Source organism: Pogona vitticeps, chromosome 8, assembly GCF_051106095.1.
Source record: "Pogona vitticeps strain Pit_001003342236 chromosome 8, PviZW2.1, whole genome shotgun sequence".
In the NCBI taxonomy this organism is placed as follows: Eukaryota; Metazoa; Chordata; class Lepidosauria; order Squamata; family Agamidae; genus Pogona; species Pogona vitticeps.
This window is the reverse complement of record NC_135790.1, coordinates 1,475,168-1,487,199: the sequence shown is the minus strand read 5'-3', so window position 1 is coordinate 1,487,199 and position 12,032 is coordinate 1,475,168. Positions and strand designations below refer to the sequence as shown.

Below are 12,032 nucleotides of genomic sequence, written 5' to 3'. Positions count from 1 at the left end.
AAAAAAAAAAAAAAAAAAACCAAACCCTGCTTCTGGGTTTTTTAATGAACAACAGGATGAGTGTCTTCCCCAACACCAACCTCAAATGCTCATTTGAATTGTGAGTGGATGCCCCGTTGTCTAGGACAGCCTTGATGCCCTCCAGTTAAGTCAGATGGGAACACTTGTCACTCCCAGTCAGAATGTCGGTTGGGCATTATAGTCTGACCCATCTTGGAAAGGGTCAGGAGCTGTGGCGGAAGGCCATGGTGCAGGTGGAGCAAGGGAAGTGGTGGATCGGTGCCTTGACAGGCAGCCACTGGGAACTCAAGGAAGCGAGCCGAGGTGATAAAGAGCATTGATTCCCCCAGGCCTTGGGGTTTAGGGAATTGTCTTTTAAGGAAGGGCTCCTTTTCCATTTGACTGAAACTGCAGGGATGCTGTAAGATTAAAGATGCGAGAGAGAAATCCATAGACAGGAATGCTTAGAACTGGTTGGATTGTGCCCCTATCCTTAGTCTCAAATCCATGGCAATTAATGTTATGTAACAGCGAGGTTGAACTGGCTGTTGTACTATATACAGACATATAGTACTGTGTATGTATCTTCTTGTAACAGAAAATCCTTGGAACTTGTTATGGTGAATATTCCAAAACTAACCCTTTCTACAGAAACAAACGGGAATCCTTTATAGAGCAGTAAGAAGAGCAATGGATAGGTGGTAGGAAGGAGCTAGATGGTGCTATAATCCCTTGCTGCCATATCTGGAGGGGAAAAGCCCGAGTATAAAGATTCTATACACAGACCCATAGATTGGAACAGATGAATAGGTCTTGATAAACTTCAGCAAGCTTTAATTAACTAGCATGGTACCAGTGGTAGCATGGATTTATTAATCCTAGAAAGGCCAAGAGCCAGTGGCAAACATCTCCCTCCTACCCAATGGGTGGCCAATCTAGAATTACAGGAAGTCACTGGAAGGGTGCAGAGGAAAGAGAACCTTACCCTGGGGTGGAGAAGATGCAGATCAGGAATTTGCTTTCTCTTGGGTCGGTCTGGGCTGCCTTCGCTGGAGGAAATGAATGTCTGTTCAGCCAGCAAAAGTGTCTTGTTCTGTGCCCTTGGCTTATTTGCATGAGTCAGTTTTAGATACAGTCATTATTCTGTCAATTTTAATGTCATTAAAGAATTGATCCGAGCTCTGGCTTTGTATATTCTGTTTACAAGAAAAGGGAAGCGGGAAGCTGTCCCCATGGATATAGGTAAGCAAAAAAAAAAAAAAAAAAAAACAAGTCAACAGCTCTTCCTGCTCCCCACTTTGATGCATGAACTAGGCATCTGTGGCTTTGCTTGTGTTAAGGAGAAGACTGCTAAAGATCAAGGACATCTAAGCCAGGTCATGATCAGGTTGGGTACTTGTTTTTATTCAAAAAGCAAGATACAAAAAAAGAAGGCGCAGAAATAACAACCTAAACAACAGAATTTGACAGGGTGCGGAATGCACAGCAAAACCCGATCTACAGAGTGGTCCCATAAACAAAGACAAGCTGAAGAAGTACATTCCAAAGGAAATGAGCAGAGAAGGACTGAGTTATCAAAATGTTCCAGTTTTTTACACACACACACAAAACGTGCACATTTTGCTTTGATATCTTCAAGCTCAGGCCAGCAGCGGCCATGTGGGGTTGGGGGAGGACTATGAGTATAAGGAGTTGGAGGGAACGCTGGCCAAGAGAAAAGCACCCAAGACCACTGTGGTGAACCATTCATGCCCGGCTGCTCTCTTCCTCTCTCCCAAAAAGAATATAAGAAGAAAGGTAGGTTCTTGGCTCGCTCTCTTTCTTATCTTCCAACACACCAAAGCTTTCACAGACCAACCACCCACCCCTTCCTTTTTGGCTCAGTATTAATTTCACTAACCTGCTCCACAGATTAGACTCAGGCTCTCTCTTCCAACGGACAGAGGCTCTTCCTCCTCCTCCACCACCAACACACACATACTCCCTGGCTCAGTATTAGTTTTATCAAACGTCCCCACAGATTAGGATCACTCCCAGTTCACAGATGGTGGAAACCAGCAGCCTAGCCTCCCACGGCCACTACATGCACTCGCTGGAGGCTCAGCAAATGTCTTCATCTCCTCTTGGAGCCCACCACACACAGACATTCAAATTTGGGGAGGCAGAAGTAATGCAAGTGCCATGGCCCAGCATAAAATGGAGTCCACCGTCTCTGATCTTGCCGTGCGAAGCAGTTGCTAGAAATAACATTGGTTATTTCTAACGGCGAACCCCATGGGTATCCTCTCAGCCACACACAGATCGACTTTCTCCCAGCTGCCCCTTCACCCAGTGACATGCGGCTTCACCATTTTATGAAAGAAGACTCTTGAAAACCAACACTTACCTTCTCTAGGTGATGGCTGGTTTTTGTTACCCCAATGAAGATGGCACAATTAAGACACTTCATGGCAACCTCACCACATTAAAAGGCTGCATGCAAGAACGGGCCCTCCACCCCGGCATGTCATTCTCTATCTATGACCCTCCAGATGTTCTGCAGTTCTAGAAGCCTCAGCGACCCAGCCGAGGGCTGAACACTACAACATCTGGAGGAATGACTGATCTAGGTCCTGAAGGACCGAGTGAGCAAGGCACCTTCCTAGTTTCAGGCTGTTTGCATTTTTTTCTGCCGTTGGAAAAATGATGAAGGCATGACACCAGTCTCCCAAGCAGAAGGGGCTTGTGCAGTCACAACAGCCACAAAGAATGGAGTTGGTTGAAAAAGTCAGCAACATCCCAGGGTTGCTGACCCGTTCAGCGAGGGTGATGGTTATGGTGCTCCCTCCCACAAACTGGACAGGCCTTCATTGCTGGGAGAATCGTACGCCTCCACCGGACAACAGTCAATCCTCAGTGGATCCAAAGTCTTTTTGCAAAGGGAAAAAGAACATCGTCTGTGGCAACCCACAGCCTAAGGTTCTTCAAGGTTCTTTATCTACCCTCATTTGTGGTTACTTTTTAAAAAAGGTCTTACCACTGATCATTAGGGGATGAAATGGTTTAGCACCTGGGAGGCCTGAAACAATCACACGAGAGCAGGGACAAAGACGATGGCTTTTAAAGAGGAAAAATAAATTGTACTTTGAAATGTTGCCACTTAACAATGCTATTGACGTACCCCACGGATTCAACACGGCCACAAACACAACAAATTATAAAGATCCTTGTCTACATATGGAATAAGATTTGAGGAAAGGGAGGATTTTTAAAATCAACAACTTCCAGTACCACAAAAAGAGAGTCTCTTGTTAACATCTGCCACTGAATTAACGACAAACTATCCTATTCAACTGTAACAGATTTGGCCAGGTTCCTCGGAAAATCAACCTGGAAGGAAAAAAAGGATTTTAATATATATGTGTGTGTGTGTATGTAAACTTCAGAGAAAAGCATGCTACAAGGCTTATTAGATGGACAGCCTTATTAAAAAACATGGTCCACAAGCTGCTTAATATGGCATTTGTGCTCAAACCAGGTCCGTCAAACCATCAGAATGCCCAGGTTAAATGAAAGAGCTACAGGCTCCCATCACTTGTGAAGACGCCCCGTAACTGTCTTACTTACACCTGGCAGGATGACCAGGGTTCCAGTTCACTGCAATGACACCCCACACACATACACTCCGGCTGTTCAAATGCATGTCTCCTTTGGTCAAAGCACAAGGCTCTGGTTGGCAGTGATGACCAACCCTCAGTTTTGGCACTTGTTAGCCCAGCAAGGCCTTTCTTCAACTGGGCTTCTCTTTCTTTCTTTCTTTCTTTCTTTTCAAAAGCAAGGGATTGTCTTTGGACCCCGCCAAGCACCCCACCTAAGGCACAGGCCCCTTAGGGCTAAATCCCCTGCTCCAATTTGGCTTGGGGTGACCCTGAGCAAAGACGATCTGAACTGGGCTGAATCCTCCTCTCGTGACCAAGGGAGCGGTTCTTCTAGGCAGTGGCTGTGTCTACACTGGGCCCTGTCCCAACCTTGCCCTTTTCATGGAGAACAAGGGAGGAGGCCAGGCAAGCGTGTCCTCGGCCCGTGCTGAGAAGCGCCCCTCTGGCAGAGGCCAGCCGAGTTCCCTTCTCTTTTCTCAGGAGACCAGGAGCAGAGGGGGAAAGAGCAAAGATGTCTGTGGGAGTGTCTGTAGCGCAGGAAACAAAACCCTCCCCAAATAACCATCTTAGGACTGCATAGCTGGAGGGGACCTTCTGGATCACGGAGTCCAGCCCCTCTCGAGGAAGCCCAGTGCGGGAATCGAACTCCCAGCCTCTGGCGCCGCAGCTGGAGACCTAAGCTAACTTTGTGCACAGGAAGGGCAAAGCCAGCAGCTGCTGGACAGCCTCTTCCTCCACGCAGGACAGAGTGATTTCCCTCTCCCTCCATAAAGAAAGGCTAAAGGATGATGACGGCAGGTCAGGATGGGGGGGTGGGGCTCCCTCCCCGACCTCATTCTAGGACCAGGAGTTGCTCCAGTGGGGCCTGAGAGAATTTGGCCCTCGGCCCAACATCCTTCCCCACCCACCCCCAACTCAAAGCCTCTCTGTCAAGAGGAAAATACATTCTCCACCTCGCTTCTGAGACAGGAAGGAAGAGAAGTGTTTTTAAAGAGCAGCACTTACATCATAGCCTCTGAGAACGGCCAGGTGGAAAGCCAGCAGTTGTAATGGGATAACGCTCAGAATCCCCTGCAGGCAGTCCACCGTGTGGGGGACTTTGATGGTTCGCTTGTTGTTCTTGATGGTCTCAATGTCTTCCTTGTCACAAATCACAACGGGCCGCCCCTGGAAGAAGGACCAGTTTGAGGAAACAAGGTGAAAGAGGAGAGGGGATACAGAAAAGGCCTTTCACATGCCTGGGAAACTCAAACCGTCCACAGTTTTTTGGGTTTTAAATCAAAGAAATAAAGCCAGATGGCCCTGCTAGAAGAAAGCCATGATCCCACTGCCTTTTCCTACTTTGAAAACCCGTTCCTTTTACCAACAACAAAATTCTTGTATCTAAGTAATAGCTGCAGTCACCTCATTAAGAAACCCACTCTTATTTCTAGAAAGCTCTTTAACTTTCTATTGTCTCGTGAGCAATTCAGCAAGGAGTCCACCGTGACAGTTCATCTACCCATCTATCCACTTCTGTGATTCCAGGGACACCTCCCCGCTTCCTCGCTCGCTCACCTGCCGCGCTATCACTTGCTGCAGGGCGTTCTGGCACTTGGTGTAGGTGTTGTCCCTCATGATGATCATGATCACCGGCATCAGCTTATCCACCAAGGCGAGGGGCCCGTGCTTCAGCTCGCCAGCCAGAATGCCTTCCGAATGCATGTAGGTGATCTCTTTGATTTTCTAGGGAGAAACGAGCTGTGTGTTAGCTCAGCCCTACGCTAGTGCAATCCAGGTCTGGAACAAAGAGGCTCTCTTAGCTTGTAGAAAACTGTTATTAGCCAGGAAGGAACAGGGTGTATGCCATGAGGGAGGAGGAGGAAGAGGGCAGACGATGACTGTGATTAGGAAATTGATGGGCCAAGGCCTCTCCTCCTCCAAAGTTTCACCTTGTTGCAGAACGCCCCCCCCCTCATCGCCTGCTTTCCCTCTTCCTGCATCTGTATAGCAAGTCTGAGACACCACGTGGGGGAGGAGGAGAAATAGCATAGCTCAGTGGTCTAGGTCTCTGGCTGTGGAGCCAGAGGTTGGGAGTTCGATTCCCCCATTTGTTACTCCCAGAGTATCTTGAGAAATCCTACGTGCTGCCCTCTACAGCAGTGGTTCCCAACCTTGGGTCTCCAGATGTTCTTGGACTAAATTTCACAGATGTTTGCACTACTAGCTCTGCTGGCCAGGATTTCTGGGAGTTGTAGTCCAAGAACATCTGGGGACCCCTGGTTGGGAACCACGGATCTAGAGTACAAGTGTTTGCCAAACTTTGCTCTGTTCCACTGTTCAAGGTGCCAAGAAAGTAAGCATTTGCTTCTAAAAAACATCTCCACCACTTTCTGAGTGGATTTGGCCCTCAGTCCTATGGCACAGACATAGCCCCGGATCTGTTATGAAAGGAAAAGGCGGCTCCCTACCAGAGCACCTTCCAGGCATGTTGCGTAGTGATATCCACGACCCATGATGAGGACTGACTTCTGGTGGTAAAGCTCGGTCGCCAGTTTCTGGATCTCATCATCCATGCTCAGCACTTCTTTGATCAAGTCTACCGTGAGGAGCAAAAGGGGGACAATATTTAAAACATGCAAGTGCAGACATGAACTGGATCATTAGGGGGCAGCTGGATCATTAGGGGGCAGCTGCCTTTGTTTTAAACACACTTTTCAACGTAGAAAAGTTTAGTCCAAAGTGGAACTCCTGCCCTGTATCTCTTTGAACAAGTCAGGGTTTCAGAAAATTCCTCTAAGCTTTCCATCCAGGTTCATTTCTGGTTACTTTGGTCGTTCCTGCTGGCCGCAGGAGCCAAGCGGGAGCAATCCTTCTGCACCATCCCTAAAGGTAGGCATCGGCAATATTCTATCTTGGTGTACTATGCAAATGCAGCCAGCTACAGGAACTTGACAGGACCACGACCTCCGCTTCACAATCATCATCCTGTCCAGCAAAGGACAAATCAAAAGAGTGCTTCCAGGGTGGATGGCTCCATAAACTGATAAAACAGCGATTTCGTATACATATACTAAAAAATTAAGAGGCTGCTGGAACTGGAGACTTAGACAGGGAGGTCCAGCACCTGGCCAGCTCCTCACCCACCGGCTGCAGCCTGGAGCTACACCACCCGGGAGCAGGGAGGGCAGAAGCAGGGAGACTCATCCCAGTATCCTCATACGACCCTGCTTCTTTGCAAGCATCAGGGCAGCATCTTTTTCTGGGATCAGAGGATGAGCCAGAGTAAGGCCAAGTTCCCAGGACAGTCATGAAATCTCAAGCCCCTGTTTTCGGCAAGGTAATTGGGCGCCTTGACCACAAATCCCGGCCTTATTTCATGACACTGAAGAACACCTGGTCCTAGAATCATGGAACTGGAAGGGGCCTCTGAGGCCATCGAGTCCAACCCCCCTGCTCAAGGCAGGAACCAAAATGAAAGCTGATTTGGCAGAGGGTGGTCCAGGGTTGGTGTGCTCGCCACCTCCCAAAGTCATGGGTCCCATTGTCATACTGCTCTGACGGATCTAACAGACCCGGCCCCCTCCTCTGCAGGACAACCTTTCCAGTCTTTGAAGAGTGCTCTCCTAGCTCCCCTCCGTCTTCTTTTCCCCAAGGCTAAACATGCCCAGTTCTTTCCTTCTAAGGCTTTGCTGGTGGCCTTTGTTGCCCTCCTCTGAGCTTGTTCCAGTTTGTCAGCATCCTTCTTAAAGTGTGATGTCAAGAACTGGGCACAGGACTCTAGATGAGGCCTAACCAGTGCCGAATAGAGGAGGACCAATACCTCACAGGATTTGGGAGACCAGATTTCTGTTAATCCATCCTAAAATAGCATTTGCCTTTTTTGCAATCACATCACACTGTCCTGGACAAAAAGCACCTGAATCCCACACCTGTTTTGATATTTTCCTTCCTCCAAAGAATCTCACTCTGTCTGTCTGTCTGTCTGTCTGTCTGTCTGTCTGTCTGTCTGTCTGTCTGTCTGTCTGTCTGTCTGTCTGTCTGTCTGTGTGTGTGTGTGTGTGTGTGTGTGTGTGTGTGTGTGTGTGTGTGTGTGTGTGTGTGTGTGTGTGTGTGTGTGTGTGTGTGTGTGTGTGTGTGTGTGTGTGTGTGTGTGTGTGTAAAAGCTCTACATACCTGGCAATAACTTGAGGCCTCGCATGATTTCCTTCCGCCTTTCTTGCATGGAAATCCTGTCGTCGCACATCATGAGTGCAAACATCACTAGGGACACAAACTGGCTTGTATAGGCCTACGGAAAAATAGGAAGTCGCTGTGAATAATTTGCACTGTTTGCTGAAAGGCCTCAGACTTCCTAAAACAGATGCTTAAAAGACTCCCAGGAGGAGGAGGATGGAGTTTCAGATGTCCTAAATGCTGAACTGTCCAGTGCTTTCTTGGGGGAATGAACGCTAGCAGAGTTTTTCTGATCCACGGTGATCTGACTTTAAAATAATAATGCTGTAATCTGGTGTGAAAGGGGACAAAAGCTCAATGAAAAATTCTGAGACACCAGAGTAACCAAGATGTTTACAGTCGACCCTCGACTTACAGACGGCTCGACTTACAGACTTTTCGAGTTACAGACTTCTCTGGCTGCAAAATTTAGATTCGACTTGCAGCCGGAGAATCGACTTACAGACCAGAAAAAACCCAAAATGGAACAAAAATAGAATAAAAACCGCTGGTTATGGGATTAATCAGTTTTCAATGCATTGTAGGTCAATGGAGATTCGACCTACAGACTTTTCGACTTGCAGCCACCATTCCAATACGGATTAATTCCTTAAGTAGAGGGTCCACTGTAATTTGGCAGAAGCTCTGGTGGGCTGCAGCCTACTTTGTCTTAACATCTGAGGGAGTGAAGAATAAGTCACCAAAGCTTTTGCCAAGTTCTAAGTCTTTTAGGTGCCACATAGTTCTGTGCTGTTTCGTCTGCAACAGACTGACAGAGCTGCCCCCAACAGGGATTTTTTTTGGGGGGGGGGAACAGAATCCCTCAGAGCTGCATTGGTGGTCTTAGTGGGATGAATGAGGGCCATGGGCCAGCCTTGTTGCAAAACAGAAATGGAAGCAGAGGAGACTGGAGAGGTGGGAAAGGGAAGACGTCCGTTGGGTTTTAGAGACATGCAGATCTATGCTCTGTCCAGACAGCGACCAAGTCTGTCTGCCGAATGGGAAAACATCCCTTTATCTAGAGCGCTAGACGCTATCAAGCAAGGGCATAAGAAATGCTTGGTATCCCAACTCTACTCAAACTAGAAGGCTCGATTCCTGCAAACCCACAGCAGCAATTAAGCACAGCAATGATCTCTCGTTTGGGGCTGCCATTCCATCTGGTTCCACAAGCTGCCTTTTCGCTTTATCAGCAAAGACCATTTTCCCAAGCAAGTACGGTTAACTTCTACTTCTTATGCAAACTGGTGATTACATGCTCCAGAAATGCAATCTCCCATGGGAGATGAATGCAATGGGTAACATCTGTTCATCTTGGGGCAGGGCCAACACATGGAGGTATTCAAGCCAAATGAAGCCCCTAACACTGAAGAACAGGTTTTCCCATCCCCACAGAAAATGGAAGGGAAAGCCAAGGAGAAGTTAGAGACCAGAGCCAAGGAACAAACCAATCCTTGAACATAAATGAATGAGAATCCCAAGCTATGAAAGGTTACTCTGAATTTGGGCTACCGTTCCTTGGCCACGCTGCCCGAAGGATTCTGGGAGTTGTGCCCAAGAAGCAGTGTTCCTGAGCTCTATGAGGACTGAACTCCATGTGCCCTGGTCCTTCAGAAGAGGCAGCATACAGAGAGCACCAAGAGAAAGGAGGAATGGCCACCTTCTTCGCCAGAGGACAAGAAGTGCCTAGGGCACCTGCACTCTCAGATCTGAAGAGGATGGTCCCTCTCCAAATCTGGGAGGGGAAAGGTTGCTCATGGGGCCTCATCAGGAGGTCACCCACAACCTCTGAAACCCACACCCAGGTTCTTCTGAGCTGCCAGCAGGCCCACAGTGGCTGTGGAGTTGATTCTGCCACGAAGCCACAGAGAGCAACTGCTCCCAGAATCAGGTTTCCACCTTCAAGCTCCCTACTTCAACCCAGTCCTGATGGGATGGGAAAGGGTGGCCTTTCAGGCCTTCTTCTACTCCAGCTCCCATCGTCCCCGGCCACAGAGCATGCTCACTGGGACTGATGCTGTAGGCTAGAAAGAGCAGGAGATCCATGAATTCCCCCCTGCCTGCCTCAGAGGAAGGATCCCTGCCTGCTTGATGCCCATCACCCCTCAGAAGTTTCCCACACCGCTGCAGGAGAGAGGAACGGGGTCTGGTCTTGGATTAGCTCACCCTCTCCCCCCCCAAATCTCCTAAGGCCTCCCTAGAGACCCAGTCTGACAGTTTATACATTTTCTTCATGGAAAGCAATGCACATATTTCCAGAAGAATGTATGCAGACCGAAATAACTCGGGCTGTGAATGCCATGAACCCGGTGTCCCACTTGTGCCAACAAGTGAGCTCACCCCACTCTGGCTAGCTCAGTTTTACCCCTACTTCTCCTACAGGAGGCAACGGATGCCTGAGCAGAGGGATCAGGACCAAGGCTTCCCTCTGGTGAAAGGCCTCCTTAAAAGCATGAGGAGGAAGGGGAGGAAAAGGCTCGACCCCCTTGAGGATGAGTTTATTAATAGGTAAACTCACCCCAGAGTCTCTCTCTCTTTCTCTGAGGGTGGAGAGAACTGGGTAGAGGAGACAGGCGGCTGCCTGGGGAGGGAGGGGAGAGCCCGGCCACACCCTCCTGGACCAGCGGGCATCCAAACGCTTCCTGGGAGCAGCCCATGAGTAGGTCCCAGAGTTCTCTGAACTGGAAGAGGAGGTGCAATTTGGGAGCAACCCACAACCTTCTCACACAATGGCCTCCCTGCTCCTCCACATCCTGATATCGCCGTGTCATCTACTAGGGTTACCATGATGGCACTCTGCTTCCTTCTGTCTCTTTCGGTGAACACAGTCCTTCTCTTCCAGCCAAAGGCAAAACTCTACCTAGAACAGCTGATGGATCTACACCAACCTTCCGCCCACCTCTCCATGGGCTCCCTGCTCCCCCAGGTCATGGCTCTCGGCCCCTTCCTCTGACACACCCGGGCTTACCCCTGCAGTGCCCATAACACCATCACCTTTTGCTCCTGACACAATATGGTTTGCCTAAGCAAAATTTATTGGATGCCATTTAAAACATCAAATAATATGGGAAAAGGCAACAAAGAGCTCAGGGAGAAGGATTACAAGGGAAATAACCTTATACACTCCCCCTCATTTTTTTTGCACCAACAGATCATTAATGCAGGGACATCTGTTTAATATATAACATACATACTGCAAAATTTATGTCAATGTAAGACGTTCATATATACAGACAATTCTGTTCTGGAGCCCCAGCTGTCATCCGACTGAGATATACATTGATGGCTGCATGAACTATACATTAATGTTGATATATACAAGGCTGTGAACAGATATGTGGAACACTGAGAAGTTCAATAAAACTGGGGCCATCCATTTAAACAGAAGCCTTGGGCTCAGTCTCCCAGCTCGTAATCAATTCTGTTCTATACATCTTCCCCCCCCCCTTTTTTTTTTCCTGTTCCAAAGAATCAGGGAGGTGCACAGCTAAGTACTTGTTTTGGATATGGCAGATCCAGATTGCGTTTCTGCCCAGATAGGATATGTATCTGCAATTCATTTATCAAGTTTCTCTGAAAGATGTATAGGATCTGAAGATAAACCAGAGTATTTATCAGGTTTCTCTCCTCAAAAGTGCTTGGTTCTTGGTTCTTGCAGGGAGAATATGAAAGGAGGGTATTTTCTCATGTATCCTGACTACTGGGGAGATAAAGCAGGGGCACAGGTCATGGGCCCCTCCCTGTCATTTCATCTGTCTGTGAAAGAAAGCCTACTTCATTTTAAAAATACCAAATTCCACATGTACTTGTATATGGGATTCAGAGGAAGGTAAACCTATTACAAGGCACAAACACTCCCAAATCAAATGCTGAGGACCTCTGATACAAAGCAGGATGAATGCCTCCTTGAGGCAAGGCAAGCCCCCCCCCCCGGCTCACCTTTGTGCTGGCCACCCCAATCTCTGGCCCGGCATTGATGTGAACCCCGCAGTCCGTCTCCCGAGATATAGAGCTGCCAACCATGTTTGTGATTCCCACGGTGAGGGCTCCTCTCTCCTTACAGTACCGAAGGGCCATCAGTGTGTCGGCCGTCTCGCCTGCTGAGAAAGAGTGATACAGCCATGGTCCAAAAGTTCAAGACCACACACAGGAGAAGGAGAAGCAACTCTCTTCTGGCTCAGCATCATGAACAGAAAGTGC

The 12,032-nt window shown here is 48.4% G+C and overlaps 1 protein-coding gene across 4 annotated transcripts in view; it reads right to left on the bottom strand.

Moving 5' to 3' along the window:
• Window positions 1–1,383: 1,383 nt before the first annotated feature.
• Window positions 1,384–12,032, bottom strand: part of GFPT1 (glutamine--fructose-6-phosphate transaminase 1) — a 33,615-nt gene continuing 22,966 nt past the window's right edge. For 2 of the 4 annotated variants that reach the window (XM_072978883.2, XM_020780155.3), the window contains 6 exons: window positions 11,772–11,932; window positions 7,794–7,908; window positions 6,089–6,216; window positions 5,196–5,363; window positions 4,644–4,805; window positions 1,384–3,369 (listed from right to left, as the gene is read on the bottom strand). In XM_072978883.2, coding sequence (XP_072834984.2) covers window positions 3,325–3,369; window positions 4,644–4,805; window positions 5,196–5,363; window positions 6,089–6,216; window positions 7,794–7,908; window positions 11,772–11,932 — 779 coding nt within the window. In that variant the 3' untranslated portion in view covers window positions 1,384–3,324. The remainder of the gene's footprint in view (window positions 3,370–4,643; window positions 4,806–5,195; window positions 5,364–6,088; window positions 6,217–7,793; window positions 7,909–11,771; window positions 11,933–12,032) is intronic. The other 2 variants (XM_072978884.2, XM_020780156.3) reach the window with 1 other exon arrangement.